This window comes from Sturnus vulgaris, chromosome 13 (assembly GCF_052056855.1).
Source record: "Sturnus vulgaris isolate bStuVul1 chromosome 13, bStuVul1.hap1, whole genome shotgun sequence".
Classification (NCBI taxonomy): Eukaryota; Metazoa; Chordata; class Aves; order Passeriformes; family Sturnidae; genus Sturnus; species Sturnus vulgaris.
This window is the reverse complement of record NC_142255.1, coordinates 7862654-7889611: the sequence shown is the minus strand read 5'-3', so window position 1 is coordinate 7889611 and position 26958 is coordinate 7862654. Positions and strand designations below refer to the sequence as shown.

The window sequence follows — 26958 nt, the reverse complement described above, 5'->3', positions numbered from 1 at the left end:
AGTGTCTGGCCTATGATCTCTAAATATGTCCTAAGCCACAAATCCTTGAACACTGACTTCTCAGGTATTTCAAATGATGGTCTGCTACATAAAATCAGTGTGCTCAGTCCTCAATAGTTATCAACAAACTACAGACTTACACACTTGTGTGATTAATTGCTAAATATAGGAAGTCCATGCTGAGTCTTAGTAGAAAAAAACCCAAGCTGAAATAGGAGTGAAATGCATTATGCAGGGCCAGTGATGACTGTGTAATTCAATGTAGCTGTTGGGTTTGACTTTGGATTTGTGTTTAACTCCCTTCCATCTCCCAGTGGGTACTGGTTCAGCTGAACTTCTTGAAATTCAACGTGCTGCAGAATTTGGGAACGTTTTATGGCTCTCATCCTTGGCATTGGTACTTCACTCAGGGCCTCCCAGTCATCTTGGGTCCCCATGTGCCTTTCTTTATTCACGGCTGTGCAGTGGCACCAAGGAGGTACCACATCTTTCTGCTGCCAGTGATCTGGACAGTGCTGGTGTACAGGTAATCTCCTGATTGGAACTACTGCCTCTCACTGGTTGTGTTCTTTGCAAAGCTCATGTCCTCTCCAGAAAAAAGCAGCGTAGTATTCAGGTTAAGTGATAGAAAACTTGAAACTATTCAAACACTCAGTTATAAAACTGGTTCTAGAATTTTGTGTGATCCTGCTTCTTTTGTTGTCACCAACTTGTATCTTTAGAATTGACTAGACCTTTAAAGAATAAAATAATTTATCATGAAATGCAATGGAAAATGAAATTTTAAAAATCCCAAAACCAGCACTCAATCAACCAGCAGGTGCTTAAGCAAAAATAGAACTAGTTAGAAAACTGAGTTCACTAGATGCCTGTTAATGAAAGCACCATTTCATTTGGTTCTTTAATACATCCCCAGTAAGATGAGAGGTTCTTAGACCTCTAAAACTTACTCCATTCACAAGTGTACACACAGCTCTTAACTAACATAAGGCTATATTTCTCATTTTAAGCTCAGAAGTATAAGAAAAGGTAAGTTTTTTCTAAAGAATCAGACTTAACTGTAGATTAAACAGGAGAGACACTTTCAGACAAGAAAAAATACAGCAAGTAAATAAATACAAAGCAATAAATTCTTTTATACGATCACAGTAATAACCTACAGCAAAACAGCAGCAAGACTAGAAATGCCATTTCTTCTTTCCAGCTTGAAACTGGAAGTAACTCTGTTTGCTTTAGGACATTTTTACCTCCCTTAGTCTTGTAAGAATCCCTTTAATTCCCAAGACATGATTGTTGCAGTAATCCCCAAAAAAGCCCAAAAAGTTGGCATGGGAAATTGTGTATTGTTGAATTAGCAGGGGTGACAGTTAATTTGCTAGATACAAATGGGCACTTGAATCTTAGCTTTTCATCCACACTATTTATTGTGTCTTATTACAGAAAACAGATTGGTGAAGTACTGGCTAAATTACATCTAGTTGTCAAAGAATCAGACCACTTAATTGCAGTAACCAGGAATTTTTACCAGTGCTTGGTTTAAACTGACCAAATAATCTTAATTCAAATGTACTTATGTTCTTCAGAAGAGACAATTTGTATTTTTACTCTTAATTGTTTCAATACCAAAAGCTTCTTAATACATGCACATGCTCTTCCAGTCCTTTGTGCTCTAAAACACATTTTTTCAACAGAACTGAAGCATTTTACTTTCTTGATACACTGTTATATGTTTTATTACAGCACACTGAGCCATAAGGAGTTCAGGTTCATCTATCCAGTACTGCCTTTCTGCATGATTTTTTGTGGTAAGCATCAGTTTCAAATGTCTTGCAACCTTACCTGGATATAATTTTTACCCAGAGAGAGACTGTTAATGGTCAATGTAGGTATTTGATAAAGGATTCTTAGAATTAGTCTAGCCTTTTCTTACAGCTGGTTATAAAGGGAAAGAAAAAAAGATGAGGAAGAGCAAGTGACTGTAGCACAGATAAAAAATACTTATCACGGATAAAAGTATTCCTGCAAAAACATGACAATTTTGTCAGTGGCTCCTGACTTTTCAGCACTGCCACCCTCAAAATGAATCTTGTTTCTTGGTTCCTTTGTAGTATTCTTCCACACAGTACTTCAAATATGCCTGACAAATGCCTTTAATTATGCAATAAAAAAATTAAACTACCCTTTTCCAGATTCAGATGTTACAAAAGAAGATTAAAACTTCTGGAGCATGAAGCTGTATAGCTTCAGTTTAAATGCAAGTTCAAAACTCATGAATCACTGAACACTGTAATTTTCTTTCACCTATTTTGCTAGTCTAAACAAAAGTAAATCTTAATAATTTTGCTGTCTGCTAAAATCAAGTATGTAATAAGTCTTGGCTTAGTTCAGTAGCAGCAAGATGAACCCATTCTACCTTCCATGCAGAAAAGTTCCAGTCAAATAACAAAAATACTGAATAACCCTCAGTTTTCATGTCTGTAAGGGAATGAGATCATCTATACAATTTATCAATTTATTATCATCCATCTGGATACTTTAAAGATAGAAACTACAAAAGTTACTTCTGATAAGTCCATGGTTACAAAGAGATCTTAATTGCTCCAAACATTACAAAATAAGAGCAGAAAAAAACCCACATGAATTTCAAAGTAATTTCCAAGCACACAAACATAAGCCAAGAGTGTTTCACAAAAGCAATTAAAAAAAGTGCCCATAATAGAATGCTACCAATTGTGTTTAAACCACAAACTAATTTGTGGACTTCATCCAAAATACAATTTGGCAGAACTGACCAAATGAAGACTAATTTAATTTGCTTGTTACTGATTTCTGGAACATGCCTCAGAGCTTGTCTGTGATTCAGTACAGGTGTCACAAAGCTACATAAAATATTTTTCTCATGATACTGACAGGCACATGACTTGAAAAGGGTTTTCAGACTGGCTGCAACATGAAGCTGGTGTCTGAGCCATCTTCACCTAAGCTGTGGTTGTGGGAAAGGGCTTCTGCAATCATCTCCCCCCAGAAGAAATGTCTTTTCCCATTATTAGCTCCTTCAAGAAAAGTGGGGAAAAGGGGCAGTAATAGGAGATGGGAAAAAAATACAGGAGTATGGTCTTCTAAGGCCAGCAGCTCAAAATTTAATAACAATAAAGGAATGCTGTAGTTTTCAGCATTTTGGAGAAAAAGAATACCACAGCCATGCACATGTATTACCATTTATTCTGGCTCTACGTGGACTTGCATGAATCAGAATACATCAGTAAGTTGTCAAATATCATTCATCCAAACTATTGAATGGACTATTTTCCATTACAAGAAATTAAATTTAAATAGACAAAGCACTGGTTTTGAAACTGTATTTCTGTATTTCAGGAGACAGGTGTGGGTTTAAGATTTACTCTGTTAAATCCAAGAAGAGCAAAGTCTAACCTTTGAATTTCCATTCAAAGAGTAAAGACTCAAAGAACACTGTAGTAAAGCATCTCAAAGCAAAGTATTGCTATTTACTGAGTAATAGTTTGCCACTGTATTAGGGTACTTTCAAAAATGTGTGAATTGTTTATCTCTCAAACTTACTCAAATATTTCTGTAGGATATTCTTTGAAACACTTGAAAGCATGGAAGAAGACTGCAGCAAGTTTCCTGCTCTTATCCAATTTAGTCCCAGCCCTGTACACAGGCTTGGTGCACCAGCGAGGCACTCTGGATGTTATGAGTCACATCCAGCAGCTCTGCAAGAACTCTCAGCAGTCACAAGCTTTTGTCTTCATCCTGATGCCATGCCACTCTACTCCATTTTACAGGTATTAAAAGCATTAACAGTGCACTACATTAGAGTGCAAACTCTTAATCAGAAATCAAGATTTCTTTTTTCCAAGGCTTAATAAATTGAGATAGATAAATGTATACAGGAAGAGTTTTGATTTTTCATACAGTTAATAAAGAGTGAATAGGGGACATAAGCCAAATGTTTATACCACAGAATAAAATTCAGCATTAAACTTTATTCATTTTTGTGAAATAGCTTTGTATGAGGATATGCAGTAAGTCTAATGACTTCACCAAGTATGTCACCCATTTTCATTATGGTAACATTTGTAGCAAAATGAAACACTAATTGTTAAAATCAAAATGTATTCATTTTACTTCTGCTGCTAGGCAGTAAAGATATGTCATTACAACAGAGTGACTGAGTCACTGCAAAAGGTTTTCAGTAGATCCTGGCAAGTAAAAAAAATGTTAAAGTAGATATAAATAGTGACGCTGATATGGAAAAGTACCTTTTTAAGAAACTGATGTTGGGCAAATGGTATTTTTATTAAGATAAATGTATTTTCTGTTAACTGCTAACAACACAGTCCCAGCAGTTTGAAGCTGAGTCTGCTTGTTCTACTTTGCTTTCCTATGAAGTATTGAAGGGAAGAAAATACTACTCTGAGGAAAAAAATTAATTGATTTTTTTTTTGACTGAGGTATCTTTTAAAGTGATGAGTCATTTCAAATCTCTGATTCTGGTCAGTTTATCATGAAATGTGTGTTTTTGTTTTTCTCCCTAGTCATGTTCATTGTCCTCTAAAAATGAGATTCCTTCAGTGTCCCCCAAACCTAACTGGCAATGAGAGCTACGTTGATGAAGCAGATGTGTTCTACTCTAACCCACTTGGCTGGCTGAATAAGGAGTTTTACAATGACACATTATTGCCCAGTCACTTGATCCTCTTCAATGTGCTAGAACAGGTATGGTAACTGCAAGATGAAACAAACTACTGCTGAGGATAAGTTACAAAATAAATTAGGGAAGAGTTATAGTTAAAAGTTTTGAAAATTTTTGCCCACAACTTTTTAAAGCACAGCTTATATTAAAATTGACCCCTCTAGTCCCTAATAAGAGTGTTGATATCATTCCACCAATATATATATAATATTCGTATATGTCCTCTCCTCTGTGCAAATTCTACAGGCCACAAAGTAATGTTTTATGGAATTCTTCTCAATCCATGTTAAAACAAATGTGCCATCTGTTTCCAGAAATTGCACTTTTAAGTAAGCAACAATGAAAAGCAAAACCATCTGCAGTCACAGTACCTTTTAACCCCTCAAATCTTTAATGAAGTCCATGCACTCAAACAGCGGTGGCTGGTGAATATCCGCTCCGGACAGGATCAAAAAGGATAGGTACTTCTTTTTCTAGCAGGCTTTCCTAAAATAAAGGATAAAGCTTCCCAGGGACAGTTGAACTGATGGTTGTCAAGAGACTTTGGAACTTATTCTTATGCTCCCAGCTGTGTTTTCTTACTGTGGAAATTAATGTATGTTCATTTACAGGAAATATCACCATTTCTAGCTCTAAGGGGCTATGAGAAAACAGCCACTGTCTTTCACACTCATGTACCTCAAGGACGAGTTGGAAGCCACATCTCCATCTACAGGAGAAAAACTGAAATGAACTATCCCTGAAGATCAGTGTCTAGACCTCAGACCTAATGAGATCAGTTTTGCATAGCAATAGCTATGCTTAGACCTCGTACTGCAGAAAGGAGAGAGCAGTGAGTCTGAAACTGGGGAAGTCGAATGGTAAGTCCCATGAGGCAGCCAGTGGCTGCCTGCAGACACATAAACCTCCTCCTGAAGGCAGCTTCACTAGCAGTAGGGCAGGGTGGGGTTGCTGACCTACCTTACAACACTAGAAAACATTGGGAAGACCAAAGTTATCATATGAATACTTACGCAATAAAATGCAGACAAGACTGGACCATTTTTATAGAACTGTACAGCTATGCCAAGTTTCTTCTATAAATAAAGACTTTTACCCACAATGTCTCTTTTATTATTCTTCTACAATATGCAGATATGCAAGACATTTCAAGTGTTTAAATCAGCACGCTGATTAGAATGCAGCACAGCAAATTCTTCACAATTCAACAGGCTCTTGAACCCCCCCAAAGACAGGAAGCAAATATAAGGTTACAAAACACTAACAAACACGTTACCACAATGTTGACCTATTTTTTGAAGGATGAGATGAAATTAGTATATCAAACATTGGAGTTAGTAGTTGGTACATTATGCATGGCTCAAGCTTTAACTACACTAATGGAATGCAATTAAGCATTTTTTCATACACAGGTCATGGCATGCCTAGTTTCTGCAACAATACTGCTGGCACCCAAACTATCTTCACTTCCAAAGAACAGTAAAAGCAACGGTACAGAATATGCAAATTAGAAAGCCTGCCTTCTGCCTGTTAACAAAAATGTGTAAAAATCAAATTATTCAGAAAAAAAACTTGCATCTTGCTGCTTTGTTGAAAAACAATTAGTTTCCAGAGAGTATGTGAATTTTCATCTTAATTTTACAATAAATTACTCAATATTTTGGATCAAAGGGTAGTTGCCCCAATTCTATTTCAAGATTTGCCATGTGTCTTCCATTAGTGCGACCATGTTTATGCCATTTACCTTCTCTTTTATTACGGTGTTGGTACTTCTGAGCTTGTTTTTCATGTCTGGAATTTTCAGTTTGTGTAAAAGGTCTTTTAGGTCGACTGCAAGGAGTAAACAAAAGCTTATTACTACTAAAATAATTTTGAAACACAATTACACTTTCAAATACAGCTTTTAACATGCTGAGGTTCATTGAAAACAAAATTAGTAGTAGGTAGCCCTTTAGCTTGTAAGAAAAATGGGGGAGGCATTTGTTTGTTTAAATCACCAATAAGATGGTATATATAAAATAAATGCTTTCTAAAAATAAAAATACAGCTGATATCACAAGCTTCTGTATAACAGTATCAGTAAAATAATTTGGAATTGTTTTTCTGCAAACTGAAATTCTAACAAATTAGGTATTTAGTTTAAAAGTAAAGTTCATTTGATAATAAATTAGGAAGATGGACTGTAAATAAAATCATAAACCTTATGTGTTTGCCAAAACCACATTAACCGGGTAGCTGATCATAGGACTATGACCCTCATGGTTCAGCTTTCAATAGGAGGAAGTGCAATTTCAGGTAATACTTAGTAACCCCAAAGTAGTTAATAATTCAGACTTCCAGCTGCAATAAAGTACATGAAATGATTAATAATACAAGTGTAAATCTGTAAAGCCCTGAGAACACCTTTAGATCCAGGAAAGGAATGTAGGAATCAATTGACACCAAGGGCTGGCCATTGTGAGCAAGCCTGAACAAAATTTAGTCAGGGTCAGGATCTGAAGTAAAGCCTGCTGTGTGATGAGCTCTGCTCTGGGCATACAGACTAACCCAGTATTACACTAATCTACAGCAAAGTAGTGAAATGTATCTCCAGAACAGGACTCGGAGACACCTCAAATATATTCAAAAACCTCAATCAGCAAAGGACAACAAGGAAGCCCTAGTTAATGCTCCAAGACAGTTATTCATTCCCTCAGATGGGCAATCAGAGCTGTTTGGTCTAAAGAAATCCTACTGGAAGTTACAGTTTTCTAAAGAACCCAGCAGAAACATCAGATTGTGCTATGTACACACACCAAATTTATATAAAAGGTACTGCAGATTCACTTTATATAACATAATCTAATATTTTTGCTAAGGCCTTCAGAAGGTCTTCTAGCATATGTATGTGTGTATATGTATACACATACATACACACATACACATACCTCCTCAAAGACCATCTATTACAACAAGGACATTGGTTGTCTTTACAAAAACCAATTCTTTGTGTTATCAAGTTCAGGAAACATGGAAACAAACCTGGGTCCATACTGGGGTGAATTATCATAATGGAAGTAGTATCTGTAGACGTATTTGTCCAAATCCTCAAAAACCTTTTCATTGTTACTTTGGTATTCCTTCATATCTTCCAGGTAATCCTTGACATCATTAACAAAATCAGTGAACAGCATCTGGTCGTGTATGAACAATCCATTATGAAAAAACTTATTGATGAAATTTTCTAGTTCTCTCCAGTGATGAAAGTTATGTACAACTTGTTGCAAATACTTTCTCATGAGCCGATTAAATTCATCCACCCTGATGGGATCTGAAACTCTGTTAAAGAGACTAATGAATTCTTGATGAGCACATTCAAAAATACCAGAGCAGCCCTTTAGGGCAAACTGATGTTTTCTACTACACAAATGATCATTGAGACATTTCTGGGAATCTGAATCTTTTCCAAATGTTGTAAAATGATGTTTTCTTCCATTTCTGGACTCTTTTGGCAAGTGAGGGCCCCTGTAATGCATGTGCTTCAGATTCTCGTAGGAGTTATGGTCTCGGTAAAAAGTTCGAGCTTTCTTGTTTGCCTCGTATCTTTTATCGCTTGATGACTTCTCTTTTTCATCAAAGATATTTTTTGTGGTATCTTTGAAGTGTCTGAATGTAGACTTTACAGAATCAGAGAATTTTTTCAGGTTTTCTTTCACTGCTTCTTTAGCCTGCTTAATCTTTTCTTTATGGTGTCTTACAAACTCTTTCGTGGAATTTTTCATAGCATCAAAAGTTTCTTTAACTGAACCAAAAAATGTCTCCTTTGATTTCTTTCTACTCTTACTTTGCCCTTTAGCACCTTTCTTTTGTCCATTTTCATTAATTTCTTGTTTTTCAGACTGGTCTTTTGCTTCAACATACAGCTTCTCCCATAAGTCAGAGCGCTGTTGCTCAAAGTTTAGCTTTTTTTCTAGTTCTGCCAGTCTTCCTCGCAGAATTTCTATTTCTTGATTTTCTCTTAATGTCTCATCATCATCATTAGCACTGTCAGGTGTTTGACGAGAACTTAAGTGCTCTAGCTCTTTTTTCAGAGCTTCTGTAACGTGACGTTCTTTGTCCAGTTCTCGCCTTAACATCTGTGCCTCTGCAAAGAGTGTTTCCTTTTGCCTGAGAAAATTGCTGTTCCTTTGCTTTTCCTCTTCCAAATGCTCCCTTAGTTTCTGATTTTCTATTACAATAGATTCAGTGCTACTACCCTTATCTTCTAAGTTTCTAATTTGTTGTCTTAACTTCCTTAATTCTTCCTGAAGTGAGGCCAAAGCTTTTTCTTCCTTCTCTAGAGATTCTCTTAAGTGCTGATTTTCTGCAGCAAGACTTTTTTTTTGAGAATCAAAAGATTTCTTCTCCTCAGTAAAGGTCAGACATGTGGCAAGATCTCCCTTGGGTGACTAAAAGAAACAAAAAGAAAACAAGCAGAAATACTACAACGAGAATTACAGTTACAGTTTTAGCTTGAAAGATGAATAACCAAGGTAGCCCAAACAGAGCTCCCTTGTCATTTTGGATGCAGTGAAACATGCGCAGCAAGATGCAAAAATAGAGCTGGTTTGTTTATCTCAGTTGGGTTTGTTTATCACACACTTTCTTGGCAACAAAGACCATGTGAGAAACTCCCCCAGCCAGCCAGAGGTCATCACCCCTCACTTGTATTGGTTTAACTAAAGGATAGGCAGTTGGGTATGTGAACTCTAACATCTTAAAAGGAAATTAAAATGTGCGTGTTTGCTGTTGATTTATGTTCAGCAAACTGGATTTACAGGTTACAAAAATAAATTAGCAGAAGCAAAGGCATTGAGCTGTTGGGGCAGAAATTCACAAACTGATTTTGAACCAAATCTATTGCTGAAAATACTTGTTTGTGTAACTATATACTAACACAAAAGGAGCTGCCCAGGCTGTTGGCATCATTGACAAGCTCTAGAACATACTAATTATGTACAAATGCTGCTAACAGGAACACAAAAGAAAACCTAAATAAAAAGACTCTAATCTTCTCTCTGGATGATGCAACAGTAAAAAAACACAAGTATGGCTTCAGTATTTTAAAAAATTAATAACCATTGATAATTTAGAAAGTAGCAGGTTCAACAGGTTTTTACAAGCATTTTCTACTTCAGCTGTCCTCATTAATGACAACCTGGCATTGTATCACAGGGAAACAGTCTCTGTCCAGATAACCCCTCGACTACAGACATAAAACCCAGTATGTTTAAACACATTCTGAGAGCAAATTCAATCAACATAAATCTTTGTCAAGAATTCAGAGGAATGTTCTCTGAAAGAACTTACCAAAGATGAAATTTTAATGGATTTGTGTGAGAAATTAATTTCACTTTGTGCAAAATGCATACATGATGACAGAATTATGCAATGACTTCCAGCTAAGCTCACACCTACCCCCACTTTGTGGTGCACTTGATCTCCTTGCTCTTGTTGGCACTGGTAAAGGTCATCTTTCATATCTTTTAATTCACGTGTCTTTGTCACCAGCTGCTGCCTTTTCTGGATCTGCACTGTACCTACGAAGATAAAAACGGTTTTTTGGATAGACTGACTTAGAGTAAGCACTTAGAGGAACAGAGGAACCTAAACATCATCTTCATTCTCTCTGCAAATTCAAAGCATTCTTACCTTGCCATTTCAGCCCTGTCCTTACCAGTAATTGTTTAGCTGTAGCAAAATTGTTTATTTCAATGATAAACAATTTCTCAGATCAAAAAATTTACTTCTACAATGTTTTTTCATTAATGACAAATAAAGGAATTTTGGAACACTACACAGAAATGAGTTAGATCCAAACCAACAGAAGTTATACAGGAAAGAATATTTGTGACTTCTCTGTAATTTTTGAGTAACATGCAAGTCAACCAGATAAAAGGGAGACTATTAGTCCATGCATTACTCCAGAACTACACCCCGACTGTTACTTGAATTACATGAATAAGAGAATATTAGCACAGTATTTAAATTTTCATGCAGAAATACAATTATTACACACTGTTTACAAAGCAGCAAGTATTGCAGGTCCTGTCTTGTCCTTCTTATCCATAAGTAAAGGCTGCAGAGTAAGCAAATGTCCTGTTTTTCAATTGTCAGGCAAAGGCTGAGACACCCTTGGTTTCAGAAATAGTATCTTTGCTGTACTAGCCACCAAATTTTCTTGTGAAATTTTTTTGACAAAAAGGACTGGTGCTTCCTCACCTAATACATGTTCTCTAAACCCTAACACTGATGTAGTTTTTATAGATTTGCTTTTAAGATTATCTTGAATTGACTCTAGAAAACAAGGCAACAGTAATTTTTAGGTATTTCTTTCAAAACCCGTGCAGCATAATCAGAGCTCCATTGCTGTATTTAAAGGCAGGGGGAGATGTATTGTTAAACAGAAGAAATACTGTAAGTGCACTTACACTGATGAGTGTTTTGTGCTCTCTTAGTTTTTATCTATTGTCAAGTGTAACCTTAAAAAAAGACTGTTATATTAAACCAAGTTGAACTATAATAGTTCAATTCAGCTAAGCAAAGGCAACATTTTTGCAGGAATGATTTTAAGTCTGCAGAGTCCTAGTAAACACTTCTTGGGAGCATAGATCTTTTCATAAATGAATGTAAGTATATTGACAGTAAATTTGAGGAAGGCCATAGATCCTAACAATCTAAAGCCTGCATCTGAAAAATAATAATTTAGTGTAAAGAATTCATGTTAGGTAGAACCTGAATTACACAAAAACATTTAAAGCTTTCTTTCTCTCCCTATCAAAAATCCTAATTTAGGTACAGTAAGCAGAAATGACATTTAGCAACACTGAAAATGAACATATTGAGGTGCCATTCCTCTGTAATTGGTTTGTGTTTCCAGCTGGTACTCTAAGTCACAGTATCCTCCAGATTCTCTAAGTAACCAACCCAAATCCCTAGCATTATAGCTATAGCCCCCCTTGCAGTTTCTGGTTAAAGAAAAAAATTAAATATCTGAATGTCCATAAGGAGATATTTTTCTGGCAAGGACTTTCTACCTAATTTAAGCTTCACCTGTTACCTGAAAAGTTTGCCCTGTTTCAGTTCTCCTTCCTAGAGCATCATAAAGCCAGTTAAGTCAGTTTAACACTGATTAGGATCCAGTTATTGATTAAAATCTAACCCTAGTTGGTTTCCACATTTCTAAAAGACTTAAGGGGATCCTGGAGCTCTAGCTAAAAGGAAAACACTATCCTGATATTGACCCAAAAAAAGAAAAGTAATTTTATAAAAAGTTACCCTTTCCAATCCTCTTACATGACAATTAGCTTAACATTAGAAGAGTGCTGTGGGAAACATTCATTCTAAGCTGAACCACAAAAATAGAAAGTAGTTCTCTAGGAGGATGGACTTCCTCTGTAAGTTTGTGTTGAAAAAAACCTAAAAACGGGAAGATGGAAGCAGAACTTCATTTCCTTTCTAGTGGTAGAAAGATAAATTATCACATAACCATGAAGAACTTTCACCTGAAGAAGCAAAAACAGAAGCCATACCGAGTTGCCTTCTTTCTGCTGAAAATGTTGCCACCTCTGTCATCAGTGATGACAATTTTTATTTAGAAGTACAGATTCAATCCACATTCAAAGTGTATTTTTCATCCACAGATCTCCAAGTTCTTTAAAAGGATAGTATTTATCATTAGCACCAAACTAAACACAGTGAAGTGATTAACAACTGAAATCTCAAGTTCCCACCACAGGCACTATCACAGACTGGTCTGGTCATTGTGCTCCTCTATACCTCTAGCATGCCAATGTTCACCAGCCAGTTACTACTGCCTGCTACACAAAATGTGTTTGTATGATTGGATCAGCTCTTCCTGTAATCCCACATATATCAGCAGTCCCTGAGACTCAATTTATTTTATTTTCACAATGTAGGTATGCAGACATACATGGATATGTGTGTACACATACACATGCACAGTTTAAAAAGTAAATCTGAATGCAAGCACAGCATCCACACTCCATCACTCATGGCTCTTACCTTCAGGTTTACCTAATAAAAAAAAATTGGGATCAAGTGAAAATTAATACAAATCTCAAAGGGAGTGCCAAAATTTAAATCCCTAACAATTAGTCAACCAAATCCAAAGAGCATGATATCCCCCATCTCCAACTGAATCATGTGTCTTTTTAGAAAGGCATATTTTCATATAGAACTAGAGCTATTCAGGAAAAATTACTATTTACCACATTACTATAAGAACTAGTCTATATTACGTACAGTTGCACTGCTGAAGGACCTCCCTGCATTACCAATACAGCAGCAGCTGCTTCCTCTCATTTTTAGGTTTAAGTTGTTAGCAGAGAACAAGAAAAGCCATGGGAGTCACAACAAACCAGCGTTTGCTGCGGAAGCTGAGGACTCTGTCCCATGTCTCACCATAGAAGTGTCCGAAGCCCATGCTGATGGCGATCACCAGCGCCAGGACGATGCATCTGTTGAGGCCGCTGCTGAACGGGCGCTGCTGCGGCTGCTCCTGGCGGGGCGGCTCCGCCTGGGGCTCGGCCGGAGCCGCCTCGGCCTCGGAGCTCGACACCCCGCGCTTCCTGGGGCGCCGCTTGCGCACGGCGGGGCTGCTCTGGCTGCTGCTCTCATCGCTGCTGGACTCCGCCGCGCTGGCCTGCGATGAGAAAACTGAAAAGCAACGCACAGCGCTGCTTAAAATGCATTCCGTGTTGCATTGAAGAGCAAACTGAGTATCAAGATCCATAATATTTATGCAAAAGAGATTTGGCATTTATCTTTGACAACATTAATAAAACAAAACTAAAATTCTAATTATATCATTTCTGCTGGAAATTATGCAATGTTGCATAAATGTGTGCTCTCCAAAGTTAAAAATTCATTTTTTAAAACTAAATTATAGAGACTCAAGAAACCATCACTAAAAAGCTGTATGGCACTTCCCCATACCTTATCATTCACTCATTACAAAATGTTTCAGTCAATCCTGCCTCCTAAAGCATCTACATGTACTGCCCCTGCAAATTCTTGAGGTAGAAAGACTTAAGAATTCAGTTTTCCTTCTCTTACAGCTATTAAAACTGAAAAGCTTAATAATGAAAGAGCAATATAAAGGCTTGCTAAAAGGCCTCCTAGAAGACAGACATGGTTTTGTTGCATACTCTCAAAAAACTTAATTCTGTGATCTGCATGCAACTGCAGACAAAATTCTATTAAAGTTCCATTAATGTAGCTATTAGAAATATTAAAAATCTATATATAAATTTATTTAAATATACTATTTTGTTTTCTTTTAATATTTACCATATACAATCTGTTAACATCTTTACCCACCTTTCAAAAAAAGCCATTTTCAACCACTACTGCATAGGAAAAAAAACACTCAAGTGCTTTTCTATTTGTTCTTTCCCAACACTCTTCTATTACCTGACAGAAGTTTTGGTAAATTGGACAAGATTTGAGATAAGAACAAATTCTAACCTTAAAAAATACCTTTTATAGAATTTTTGCAAAATTATATTTTTTATACCATTTATATGTTCATGTTCCAATGGCCTAAAAGCCACATATTCTATCCAGGAAAATAACTACAAAGTTGTAATTGCTTGTTCCCATTTGTACAAATGTTTGCTGCATATACTGTAAACAGATTTATACAATCCAGTATATAAGTAATTATGATTTAATCTCCCTCCTTTAAAACCAAAACTTTTAAGTGCAAGGTAAATATCAAGAGGAAGCAGCAGTAGGGTGGAAAAGTAGCTTTCCAGTATCTACATTCTGTACCTAATTCACATGTCTGGAAGAAATTCAATGGGATCAGTGAAGTCTTCAGACATGACAAAGTGCTCCTGCTTGGACACTAATTTTGCTGCTCACAACCACACAATGCTAATGCTCCTCCCAGAAATATGATTGTTCATTCTCATATCAGACATCATTAGTCAAAATGCAAAAATACAAATATACAGAAACTGTCATAGCTCGCAACTGAAAAGTCATTTTTTTGAGCAAAGCCATGCACACATCACTGAACAGATAAGAATGCCAAGCAATGTTGGCTATTATCTATAAAAAGCATTACCACTTATATTCTTCACTTAAAATAAATTACACCTTGATAGAAGTGATTGCATCGAGCCCAGAAAACATTATCAATTAGTATCTGGAACTCTTCTAATTTCTAAGTCCATGGACAAGTAACATGAAAGACGACTTCCTCCCTCAATAAAAAACTCCATTTTAGTAAATCACTTAAACCAGACCAATCAAGCAGACTTTGCAATAAAGACAAATCACTTAAACAGTGACTCAGACATGCAGACACTTCAATGAATTTATATAGCTTAGTAGAGAAGGACACTATTTTAGAATCAGTCATTTAAGCAGATGCATACTTTCCAATCCTGGAAAACAAAGGCAAACATTCAGAAGCCATTTCTAGAATGCAGAGGTCAGACATTATAGAGAAATATACAGGACAAACTTAGTAAGAGGTGTTATTCTTGCTCATCTCTGGGGTTTTCTAGGGTTTTTCAACAACCAAAGAGGTTTACACACATGGAATACAAAAGTGGTTAAGGAACAAACTGCTTCTAGACAAATGGGAAAATTCTTTGATACACACTGGACAGCAAAGAATAGGAAAGGAGAAAAGAAAAAAGACAATCAGAAAGAAAAATGCTGGAAGACACTTAAAGTCATTCATAAGCACTTACTGGCAAGTTGTCAACAGCAATTACACTTCCAGGCAAGAATGCCACTGCCTTACAGCTGCTGTAAGAGTTCAGTGCAACGCTGTGCTCTAACAGTACCAGGACGAAAGGACTACAAATGAAACAAAGTGTGACCACAACAGCAGTCCAAAATCCTAGTTCCTACTGTGATTGTGAAGTGTCAGATATACACCAAGAATCAGACTAAGTCAGTTGACATTTCTGCACAGACACAGCTCAGATACAGTTCACTGCAGCATATGGGTACTTCTGCTGGCTGAATGTCATTCACGAAGCAGTATCAAAACATTTCTGTTTGCATGATGAAGACAGCCTAAACAGGAATTGGTTTCCAAAAAGAAGTGGCAGAAAATTCTTGTAGAACACTTCAGTATCTACATTAGGAAGAATCTGAGGCTCATCCTTTTCCAACACAAAAGAACACTCAACAGGAAGGGGATGGCAAAGATTTCTGTTGCCGCTTTTTGTCATGGCTAAAACGTCAGCATTTAAAATAATTGCAAAAGTACTCCCGACATTTTCTGCAATATTTGATCAATTGAATGCACAGCACTAAAGGCCATGCTGAAATCAGCTTAAGTTAAAAGGAAGAAATTCTTTTTGCCAGTCACACACAAGCTTGGATTCCAACAAGAACCATCCATTTAAACAATCAAGCACACACATTAAAATGTATTACAAACCTTACTGATGTCTGCTCCAAACCTACATGCAAGGTTATCATCTTTTTAAAGAAGCACATAAGACACTGACAGCTTAGCCAAGTTCTTCAGTGAGGATTGGCTTTCAGCATCTGTCTAGAATATGACTACTACTTGATCAAGTCAGATTGCTATCAAAAATTGTAAGAACACTCCATGCAAGCCATAAGCAATCAGCTTTGCACAAGCTGATCAAATTTAATCACACCACCTTGGAAAGGAAGACTGCGAGACACATGCTCTTTCACCTCATTTCCCCATCCCCTTACACAATCAGGAATCTTCCACAGCTTCTCCAGCCAACTGACTTTTGTGTACAAAAACATGGGGGGGTAAAAAAAGACACTTTTAGAACTCATCCCTGAAAGAAAAAAACAAAGTCAACTAAATCTTAACTCTAAAATTAAGTCAGATTTCCCGGACAACTTAAAGAAGGTGACAGCTGTGTTACAAATCTTCACTGGTTATAATCAGATGCTAAGCTGTCACTTTCTGCTTCCAGTGGATACTATACAGATACACAAACGTTTAATGTATCCTACTCTAAGATAAAACAGTATTTTAGTTAAAATCCTGCTTGTATAATAAACTTAATTTGAAAGATAAAAAACAGCAATACAAAGGTGTCGTAGACAACGAAGAGAACAGAAGAGATTACAAACAAGTAGCCAAAAAGAATTATAGAGGAAGACTAAAGAACTAGAGAAGAGCAAAAAAACAGGAAGTTTTTTGTTTGGATTGGTTGGGGTTTTGTTTGTTGTTGTTCTTCATTGGACAAATATTCATTTCCTTCCTCCTGATTATAATGCACTGCTTATTTCAGCCAAGCACTGGGAGTATCTTAAATATATAAACATACACCACATAGCTATGAGGTTGGTACAAAGTTTTTGTAGTCATACTGCTTAGTTCTCAAGTCCTCAGGCACCAAAAATCATCTCCCACTTGCTAGTCATTTATGCCAACTCTATATAAAGCCAAAAATATTGCCAAGAGAAAACCTAAAACTATTCAATGAACTAAAAGTAATTTTAATTCTCCAAGATATGCTACAAATTAGCTTTCTATTTAAAATAGTGAACATTTAATGAAAGAGATTGCTTTCATGTAAAAAGATTGCAGACATACATTTAGACAAAATTGTAGAGGGCACCTAGAGTTTTTCTGAAGACTGCAAATACTTGCATACATACTCAACAAGACCATTATTTTTTTTTTCCTCTCTCCACAAAAAGAGGGTTCCCTAACCAAAGACTGGTTTGGGCTTTTTTCCTGGTGACATTTTTACACACAGTTGCTTATGACTGTATTGCTCTTACCAGTTTCTACATGGGAAAATGCATATTGGCTGCTAGAGGAGGAACCCATGTTAAAATCCTCTGAACTCTGAGCTTCTTCACCATCAGCTGGAGCTTCCTCTTGACTCTGAGTTTCTTCTGGTTTTGGAGCTTCAAGTGTAACAATGTCAGAATCATCACTAATAGTTCCAATGCAGGACCCATCATCAGGAACTTTTTCTTTGTTTTCCTAGGGAAAGGGACAATGTGAGAATTATCCAGATACATAAAACATAAAGTATTTAAAAAAACAATCAGAAAAACAAGAACAGTTGGAACTTTAGGAAAGGAAAAGTTTGTGTCTCCATTTTAATGCCTTCAAAACATTTCTTGCCATTGACAGATGGGGCTTACAGAAGCTTCTGAATAATGTAATCTGTAATGTGATTTACCTCTGGAACTGGCTGAGTTTCCTCAAAACCAGATAGAGTATTATCTACTGCTGGGATCTCTTCATCATTGTTGCACTGAGCTATACGAATAAAAAGAGGAAATAAACAAGCAAACAAACAAGGGATTAAAAGCAGCAACCACAAATTATGCCCACATCCATATAATATTAAAATACAGTGTCACAATCTCATTTTTTAGGAGTACAAGCATTGACAGTTCCTTCTAAATTATTCTTATTTGATCTATGACATTACTAGGGAATGCTTCTTGTATCAATAACACTTCTATAAACTATCTTCCAGCAACACCAGTGCACACTATTCTACAATACATCTAAATTCTCAACAAAAATAAAAATATTCTACTAATTTCACATATTTCAGGAAAAAATACTTCTATAAAGTTGATGAAAAATATAAAGGTGATGATTGAATATTTTCCATAACACTGGTGAAGCAAATACCCCGACAGAGGTCCACAAAATACATAAAAATCTATTGAAAATACTAATTTTGTGCCAATGCTACGGGAAATATTGACCTATTTCATGAAACTGCTCCTCTTTTAATATCTTACCTTGCAAATCAATAGCCTGCTCCTCTTCTTGCAAAGAAACATATTCTTCTGAAACAAACTCGTGGTTATCATTTGTGCTTCCATTTTCTGAGGTCACTGTCTCTATGTCAGAACCCTAAAGGTGAAAAGTTTAAATGGACATTACAGTTACAGGAGTTTCCAAATGGTAAAGAAGGTAGAAAGGGTTACAAAGAAAACAGAATATTAGTAATAAAAACAGAAACAGAAAAACTGAGCCTTTAAAACTGAAGACAACTTTGAGCAAAGAAAAGCAAGTGAAATACCTACCAAGTAATTCACCAGAGTGAAATAAGTGTTAGTTTGTAATAATCATGACCAAGGTTAAAAAAAGTTACAGAAGGACAATTCAAAGGGGGAAAAATGACAGCAATTTAGGCATTAATTAACGATTACAATGAGTATTTTAAATAATTATTTTTACTGTCTTTATTGGACCTGTTTATTAAATGGAATTTAGAGAAAGATAGGAGGTTTTGAATATGGGATCTAATTCTTGCTCCCAGGTCCATCTATTGTATGCAAATACACACACCCTCCCAAAAACAGAACTTTCAAGCATACCAACATGAATTCTAATAAATACTAATACCAGGAAGAACTATGTGTAACTTTACTCCATCTCAATTCCTGCCAGATATTTTGAAAGACTGCTTATACAGTACATTTCTGACACCTCAAAAACAAATATTTATACAAACTCTATATTGGATTTCTGCCTTTAACCCGGAAAGGAGCCTTCGTTATTAGTCAAGTGCAGGCAACAACACCAAAGCACAACGGGAACTGCAAATAAACAACACCAGGAGACTGCAGGGTACTAAAGGCAAGTTCTGTGCCTGATAATTCCAAATACTTAATCTTCATATCATAGTTTTTGTTTAAAAGTACTGATGAGACACCAAGTAAGGCTATCAGCAAACTACAAACATGCAAAACATAACTGACAAATACTAAGTCTCTCTGATCCATAAATAAGTTGAGCTGTTTTTGTAAACAGAGGTAGTTATTTTTGCAATAGCAGGTGTGAAATTACAGTAGCAGCAATACTTCCAGATCAGTTTCTCTGGATGTCTCATTTCAGGACTCAAGCAAACATGTGTGCTTTTGTTTTTATGGAGAGATACTTCAGGAAGATTAGATGCCTCAAAAAGACACATTCTATAATCATGTTACAAAGTTATGTTTCTTTTAAAGAGGCTTCAAAAATTAACTGCTTTGGTAAATTGTTAAATACTTTGTATCTTTTTTCCTTTTTAAAACACTTTGTATCTTTTTCCTTTTGACTACATAAGTATTACAAATTTGATTTGATATATTTTGCAGAAATTCACATCTTATTTACAAGTAATTTACTATAATCTGAGTGAAATCTCAGGATAGAAAGCACAAAGTTATTTGGGGATTTCGGGTTTGTTGGGTTTTATAGATACATATGCAGGTTTATTATGTGACAATTGTTTCCTGGTGTGATAGAACCACTACATTCATTTCCTAAATTGTGAATAAGAAGAACAACATTTCAGTTTGCCCAGGCTCCACAAGAAGAAAGACACCAGGAGTATTGCTTAAGACAGATTACGATTTTAGCTAAAAACCCAGGAAAACAGGCTAGCTGAGCACATGATAAGGAATCCTTTTCTTAAAAACACGTAGCCAGGTGTGAATGCATGAACTCTCTGACACTTCATCTGATGCTGGACCTTCAGCAGCCTTCCATTTCAGCAATAGCAAAGAGGTCAAGAAAAAATATTGTCACCTCCCTATCCTCCCACACAAAATTAGCAAGTCCTTTCCTAGGAGCAGTCCAACAATGCACAGCACTGCTCCTCTGTGCAAACTCAGTCCAGCACCCACAGCTGCCAGCTCCCTGCAGTCACAGCCTGGACAACAGCCACTTCTTGCCCCTTAACTCACTGCAAAACACATCCAAAACCAGATTCCACTGTGTCATCATCAATACAGGTCACAAGAGTATGTGAGAAAATAATACTACAGAACTCCAAATCTGTCTAACCCATAGTTCTACCCCGTCCTAAATATCCAAATCAACTCACTGCACTATACAGAAGCCCATGTTCCCTCTCCCTGGGTAACAGCTGTGTGAAGAGTACCTTGCCATCCCATCCATTCTATTTTCTTCATGCTCAGATTCAAAGCTGTCCTACCAGAAGAATGCTAATAATGTCAGCTCTCAAACACCAGTGTTTCCCCATTTTTATTTTACTGAATCAGGGATGAATAACTGGGAACACAAAATCTCCATGTCACAGAAATCTTTCCTACTTTGGCTAGACAAATCCCAGCCATCCTACAATCTTCTGTTATTTTAACTTATTTAGACTGCATAATTCATTTGCAGTTACAGTTTAAAATAACCATCCCAAGAATGAAAATACAGTCTGCACTTCACAGCTGAATAACTCAACTGCTGAACTCAACCTCTAAATCCTTTCACTTTTATCTGAACTCTGAGTTCAGCAGCCTGTACACTCTTGTAGGCCAGTTGGCCTTGAGGAATGGAGTGCATTAGTTCTCTGTTTCTTTTGGTAACAAGATTCCCAACCTGTCATACAGCCCAAAACAAGGAAAAGAAGTTTAAACCATCTCTTAAATACCACTTTGCTGTCAACAGAAATGGAAGCATGGCCCAATATTTATAAACTTCCAACTGCATTACTTGTGACATGGAACTGTCAAAACATGAGTGCAATCATAAGTTTGTAATACCTTGGTTGCAAGTTACCCATTTTCATAGTAATCTGCAAAACAGGGGAGTGTGCAATGAAGGACAGCTGACCATTAAGACAGCATGATCTTCAGTCATTTTTTCCTACTTTTCTCCTCTGAATGAAACATCTCAAGCACTGATCCTTCAATTTTTTTCTAGGGCAGGCAACAAGTAGGTGCAGGCAATACCTAAGTGTCATTCCAGGAAAACTGTCAACCCATCTGTCCTGAGGATTCTGGCTCAGTGGCCTCCTCAGTTTACAAGACAAAGCTAAATACTTAAGAACCAAACCAAACAAGCAAACCAACCCACCCAGGATCTGAAGAGAGACAAAAATCCTCAGGGCTAAAGGAAGAAAGGACATTGGATATATCCTCTCTACCAGGAAGAGCTTCTCACAGGATCTGAGTAACTCAGGCCCTCCTTGTCCACTGTGGGAAGATAAAACACTCTTTTTATCTACATTCATGTGTCTACACCTGAGCAGGTGTTGAAGGCACCGTTTCAACCACCACAGTCAGTGCAGTCACTTGATCAAACCTAAGCCTTGCCATAAGAGTCCTGCTCTCCAGACCCCACTGACAGCATTGATTTCATCCACACAATGCAAACTGTGAAACCAACAGCAGAGCCAGACACCTGTCCCATCACGGCCATGGAATATACACCTGGCCCTGTCCTAATTTTCTATAAGGAAGATTATGCAAGGACAGAGGGCTGCTCCTGAACAGCCACTGCTGAAATTAGGATTTGATACCTTAGGGGTAGAAAAAACTTGAAATCACAGAATCATTCCCTTCTGCACAAGATAATTTTCCTGCCCAGTATTTCCAACTTTGTTTTGGTGAGGGTACAGATTTATCAGGAGAAGAAGAAATCTATGAGCAACAACAGACAAGTTACAGAGAATGCTTATTTTTCATGCAGAATGGAACAGAAGAATGCATGCCACTAAAATTCTACCAGCTCTTCAAAGTAAAACCTTTGCAGAAAAAGAAATTATTTTAAATATCAAAATTTATATCAACTATAGCAAAAGTATACTTTTTGTAAATAGTTGTTTTATGATTTACTTATAAATTTCTCATCTATATTCTCTGTTGGTATGCAAAATCCACACAAAACAAGAATTACGAAGCTGAAATAATATTTTACTCCATATAGAAAGCCTTAAACTGACAGAAATCTACCAATGTGAAAGAGGGTACCTCGTGATTGATGACAGTCCAGCCACAAGACGAATCACTGTCACTGGAATTTTCAGACATTTTCAAAGCACACTGCAGGTAAAAGTAGACTCTTTTAATATACAAGACAATTTCAGTGCTCTATTGAAAAAAAAAATAAACAGAAGAATGGAAATCATGATATTACAGAGCAATGTACTAACACAGAGAGATTGTTATTCTGGAATGGAGAAAAAAAACTACAATAAAAGTTGAGAAAGAAAATACATTATTTTGCACTTATTTCCTATTATCTTCTTTATACTTGGAGCAAATATAGATTTGTTAGGTACATACCTATTTCAGCCAGTCAAAAAGCTCTTAGATTAGATAGACACACACACACAAGGCTAGTCAATAAATTAATAATTAAAGTTAAACAATTACACAATAGTTGAATTTTAAGACATGATTCAATACATGAAATAATTTCTGCTTTGTTACCTGCACAGAAACTACATTTTATTCAAGAAAAACACTGCGTTTTTTGAGAAGAAACAGATTAGGATCTTTTGGAACTAATTTTCTTCAACTACTGGGCAAAAACAATGTTTCCTGTTTCTTTCACTCCTTTCAAGTACTCTCAAATACACTAATTCTGAGGAAAATTGAGAGAGTACCAGGCTACCACAAAAACAAAATGAAAATAATCCAAAGTATAATTTTGGGGTTTTTAACAATATTACCAAATGACTGGTAGCCACTTTCAGAAGAGAACTGTCCAGCTGCAGCTGCCTGTTTACCTTTTCTCCTTTTTAACAGGAACTTATCAGGAATACAGAATATTCATTATCATTGCATATTCAGATCAATTTTTCAAGTCCTTAACTAGCAAAAAGACTTGTTAAAGAAGTTGAATACATTTCTTGTTCCTTGAAATAAAAATATATCAAGTTATATAAAATTTACTATGGATTCATCTTGGAAAAAATCTTACCAAAACTGAACAATTTCCAATTGATTGCTTGTTATATTATGCATCAACATAATAAAATAAAGAAATCATGGTTCAATAAAGCTTTTATCACAGAATTTCAGACACCTGCTTTATTTCCTACTCTTAGTTAATTCCAGTAAGAACACAGAGGAAAGCATCTATGTGTTTAAATTTATTTGGTCTCTATTATCAATCCTGTCTTCACTCCTGGTTTCTCAACACAGAAATTATACACAAAACTTTGAATGAGAACATCTAAGTACGTTAGTGAGGCTAGAAATTGGTACAACAAAATACACAACTTCCAATTCCATTTAGCTTTCTCACAAAACAGTAAACATGTGTCCCATATCTCTGCATTATATTAGTTATTGCATGTTTTTCTAAGATAAAACTATTTTCTCATCAACTTGAACTAACACGTTTACAGATCCTCTGTAAAATAAAAGGCAATGAAGACAATCACAACAGTTTGTGTACAAATATTCAGTAACAATCAACTTAGGTATGAAACTTAGAGGAAACTGTATTTCTATTTTCTTTATAAAGCCCTACTTTGAATATGGTTGTGTTTTTCCTGTAGATATTTTTCTTCCTTCATTAGTGCTTTTCCTGGCATCTCAACCAGGGAATATCAGGCTGGGAGGGGTTGGGAAGAAATCTATTTTGGTTTGACTTGTTCGGGTTTTTTTAAAAATCACACTGCATACAAGGATTTTTTTTTTTTTTAATTGTGATTTATTTTTAAATCATATTTCTTCAATCATCAAAATAACAAATGCCCAAATGGCAAAGACTAAGTTCTAGAGTTTACATGTGGCAATGACATCTGCTTGCTGTCATTAATTACTCTAAATTTGACTGGGCATGCAGCAGCATTCCTTTCACAGGAAGGACCAGAACTCATCACCTGTCAGAAATATCACTGGCAAGATCTGAAGTGAGTTCCTGAAAGACAACTTCAGGGCACCAGTGCAGTTTGATACAAGTGCACCTGCAGATTTTGAAAGCCCAAATTGTAACAGCAGACTGGGCTGGACATTGCAACACCTCTCTTCCTCCAGCTAACTCAGCATTTCACCCTGGGCCCTGCCAACACAGAAAAACCATCCTGCTCTGCCTCTCCAGCTGCAAAACACACTGACAGGTAACCGAGCACTGCAGAAACACAAATCTATCTCCTGTTCTCAACATACAACCATGGCTTTGGCTTCCACATAAACATCTGTCTTCCCATCCCAAACAAAAGCTTCAGGACCTACCTGGGTACCAACATCATCAAAATATATTAAAAAAAACCAAAAAAAACCCCAGAGGAACAAGCAGACAAAAAATTATCATTTTCTATTGCTTGCTTGTCTTGATATATGGCCTTGAGTTAAAAGAATATTACACTAGTAGTGCATATTTGCTGCATACAGGTACACCTGTATCACCAAAATAGAAAAAGCTTTTAATATTAAGAAAAATAATGGAGTTTTTTTTAAAGAATTATTAGAAGAATACTAAGGTTTATGGTTAGAACTGCTAAACTTAGCCAAATTACAATAGATAAAGAGTTTGGCATCAGACTGAAGGGCATCATCTGAAGGGTAAATGTATTCCTACAGGTACCTTCAACAAACATACACATGTAAAACAGTTACCAAAATTAAAGCATTTTATTACTTCATTAGATCTAAAAGACCAAAAAAACCTAAACGCTAAAAGTAAAATAAAAAAAAGTAAAATAAAAAATTTACCTAGGTACAGCGTTCCTAAACTTCAATCATGAGCTAAACAACTTATTTCTGTAACAGATTAATAAAATGCACATAATCATAACTAAATCTGAGGTCAAGTTAAATCCCTTATATACACTGAAAAACAGAAGACTAATTTAAACCTAATGGCTAAACTGACCAGCTCACAAAATCTTCTCCAGTTTGACTCTCCACCAAATGACAAAGACCTGCCAAGAACCAGTATGCTTCTCCAACCAGCCTTAAGGGGCTGGAAATGCTGCCACTGTCTTCCTGAATGCAACTTTTTAAAAAAAGATAACTTTAAGCAGGAATTTAAAAGACATAAAGCCTTCAAACTTCCTAATGAATCATGACACTAATGGGTTCTAGTCGAGTAACAGCAGGGATAACTGGAGGATACACTAGAGTGTTACATATCTCCTGTAAGTCAGGCCAAGTCAAAAGGAAAGACTGGGGGGAAAAACCCAACCAAAACCACATCCCGTGGTGCACTGGTTATGTATGCTCACTGCATATATTCATAGACACTACTGACATCACCTTAATTTCTATCTGGACAAATTAAATATCCATCATGTTCAGAGTTCAATTAGTATGCATTTGGGGAAGGGGAGCAGGAATTCAAAAGTGTGAACTATTTTCCTATCCTTAGTGAAATATAAACCAGAAGCATAAGGTGTAAAAGCTTACAGACACATGTATTGTTCATAACACAATACATACTATACACATATAAACAATCCATACACACAATACCAAGTTATGCAAGATATGTATACAAAAATAAATCTGAGATACCACATCCTATTTATCCACTATGAAGCAAAATAAATACCAGTCTTAAAAAGAAGAACCACTCCAGTCTAAATAAACCCTTAAGCTCTATCATCTAAAAAGAGGATTTCCTGGACTAAAAAAAAACTTCAATAAGCATTGGCAAAGATGAGTAACAGGCACCAAGAGGAATATAAATGTGTTCTACTGATATTGCTATGCTGTCATTCCAAGTAAAAACTCTCAGTTCTCTTCTACAGCTGATTCTTTGTTGCACAAGAGAAATAAAAACAGGTTCAGTGCTATTACACTTCAGGGTTCCCACGGAAGTTTATTATTTCTACTAAGTGGTAATTTCTTCCTCTAAGCAGCATTCTTCTCTAAGAATATATTTAGCAACCCATACTGAATACAGAATATTTCCTTGTTATAATGGAAAGACAGACGTGGTTTCTACAAGGCAGACTGTCACAAGGGTGGGCATTCCCCGCTCAGTCCCTGCCCCTTGTCCCGCACAGGTGTTCCTGGAGCGCACCTGAACCAGCGCGCGGCTCGGCGCCAGCGCAGTTAAAGCGCCAGGACGCTGTTTATGAAACACGGCACCTTGCATCAGCCGGCGAGGCAGCGGCAGACGATGACAGAGAAGGAAGTTGGCAAACGCCAGCCCCCGGGGCCGGGGCCGGCACGGCGGTGACCCCCGCCCGGAGCCCGCTGGACCCCGAGCGCCGCCGCCCCGCACGGCCCCGCTCACCCGCTCCCTGCACCGGGCACGGCCGCCCGGCCCCGGCGCCCCGGGCTCTGCCCCGCTCCGGGCGGCCCCTCCCCGCCGCGCCCCCCGCGGCTCCCCGCGGCCGAGCCGGGGCCGGGGCCGGGGCAGGGCGGCCGCCCCCGCGGGCCGCTCCCGCCGCTTACCTGAGCGCGGCCCTCGCGGGGCCCGGCACGGACGAGGGGCCGCGGCCGCAGCCGCCGGTGACGCCGTCACAAACAACCCGGCCCGCCCGGGCCGGCGCCTGCGCGCGGGGCGGCGCCCGCAGCACCCT

At 37.2% G+C, this 26958-nt stretch overlaps 2 protein-coding genes across 2 annotated transcripts in view; one reads left to right on the top strand and one right to left on the bottom strand.

Annotated features, from left to right (window-relative positions):
- PIGB (phosphatidylinositol glycan anchor biosynthesis class B) overlaps window positions 1-5819 on the top strand; it is a 20609-nt gene extending 14790 nt beyond the window's left edge. Inside the window, exons 11-15 of the mRNA XM_088172806.1 lie at window positions 315-526; window positions 1741-1805; window positions 3596-3806; window positions 4560-4740; window positions 5329-5819. Of these exons, the coding sequence (XP_088028932.1) occupies window positions 315-526; window positions 1741-1805; window positions 3596-3806; window positions 4560-4740; window positions 5329-5460 (801 nt within the window). The 3' untranslated portion in view covers window positions 5461-5819. The remainder of the gene's footprint in view (window positions 1-314; window positions 527-1740; window positions 1806-3595; window positions 3807-4559; window positions 4741-5328) is intronic.
- On the bottom strand, window positions 5808-26958 carry CCPG1 (cell cycle progression 1). The gene is made up of 9 exons (XM_014874076.2): window positions 26831-26958; window positions 22445-22516; window positions 18488-18602; window positions 17911-17990; window positions 17501-17708; window positions 13160-13414; window positions 10154-10275; window positions 7739-9144; window positions 5808-6547 (listed from the first exon to the last, which is right to left on the bottom strand). Exons 2-9 carry the CDS (start codon window positions 22502-22504, stop codon window positions 6370-6372), a joined length of 2424 nt encoding a protein of 807 aa, XP_014729562.1. The 5' UTR covers window positions 22505-22516; window positions 26831-26958; the 3' UTR covers window positions 5808-6369.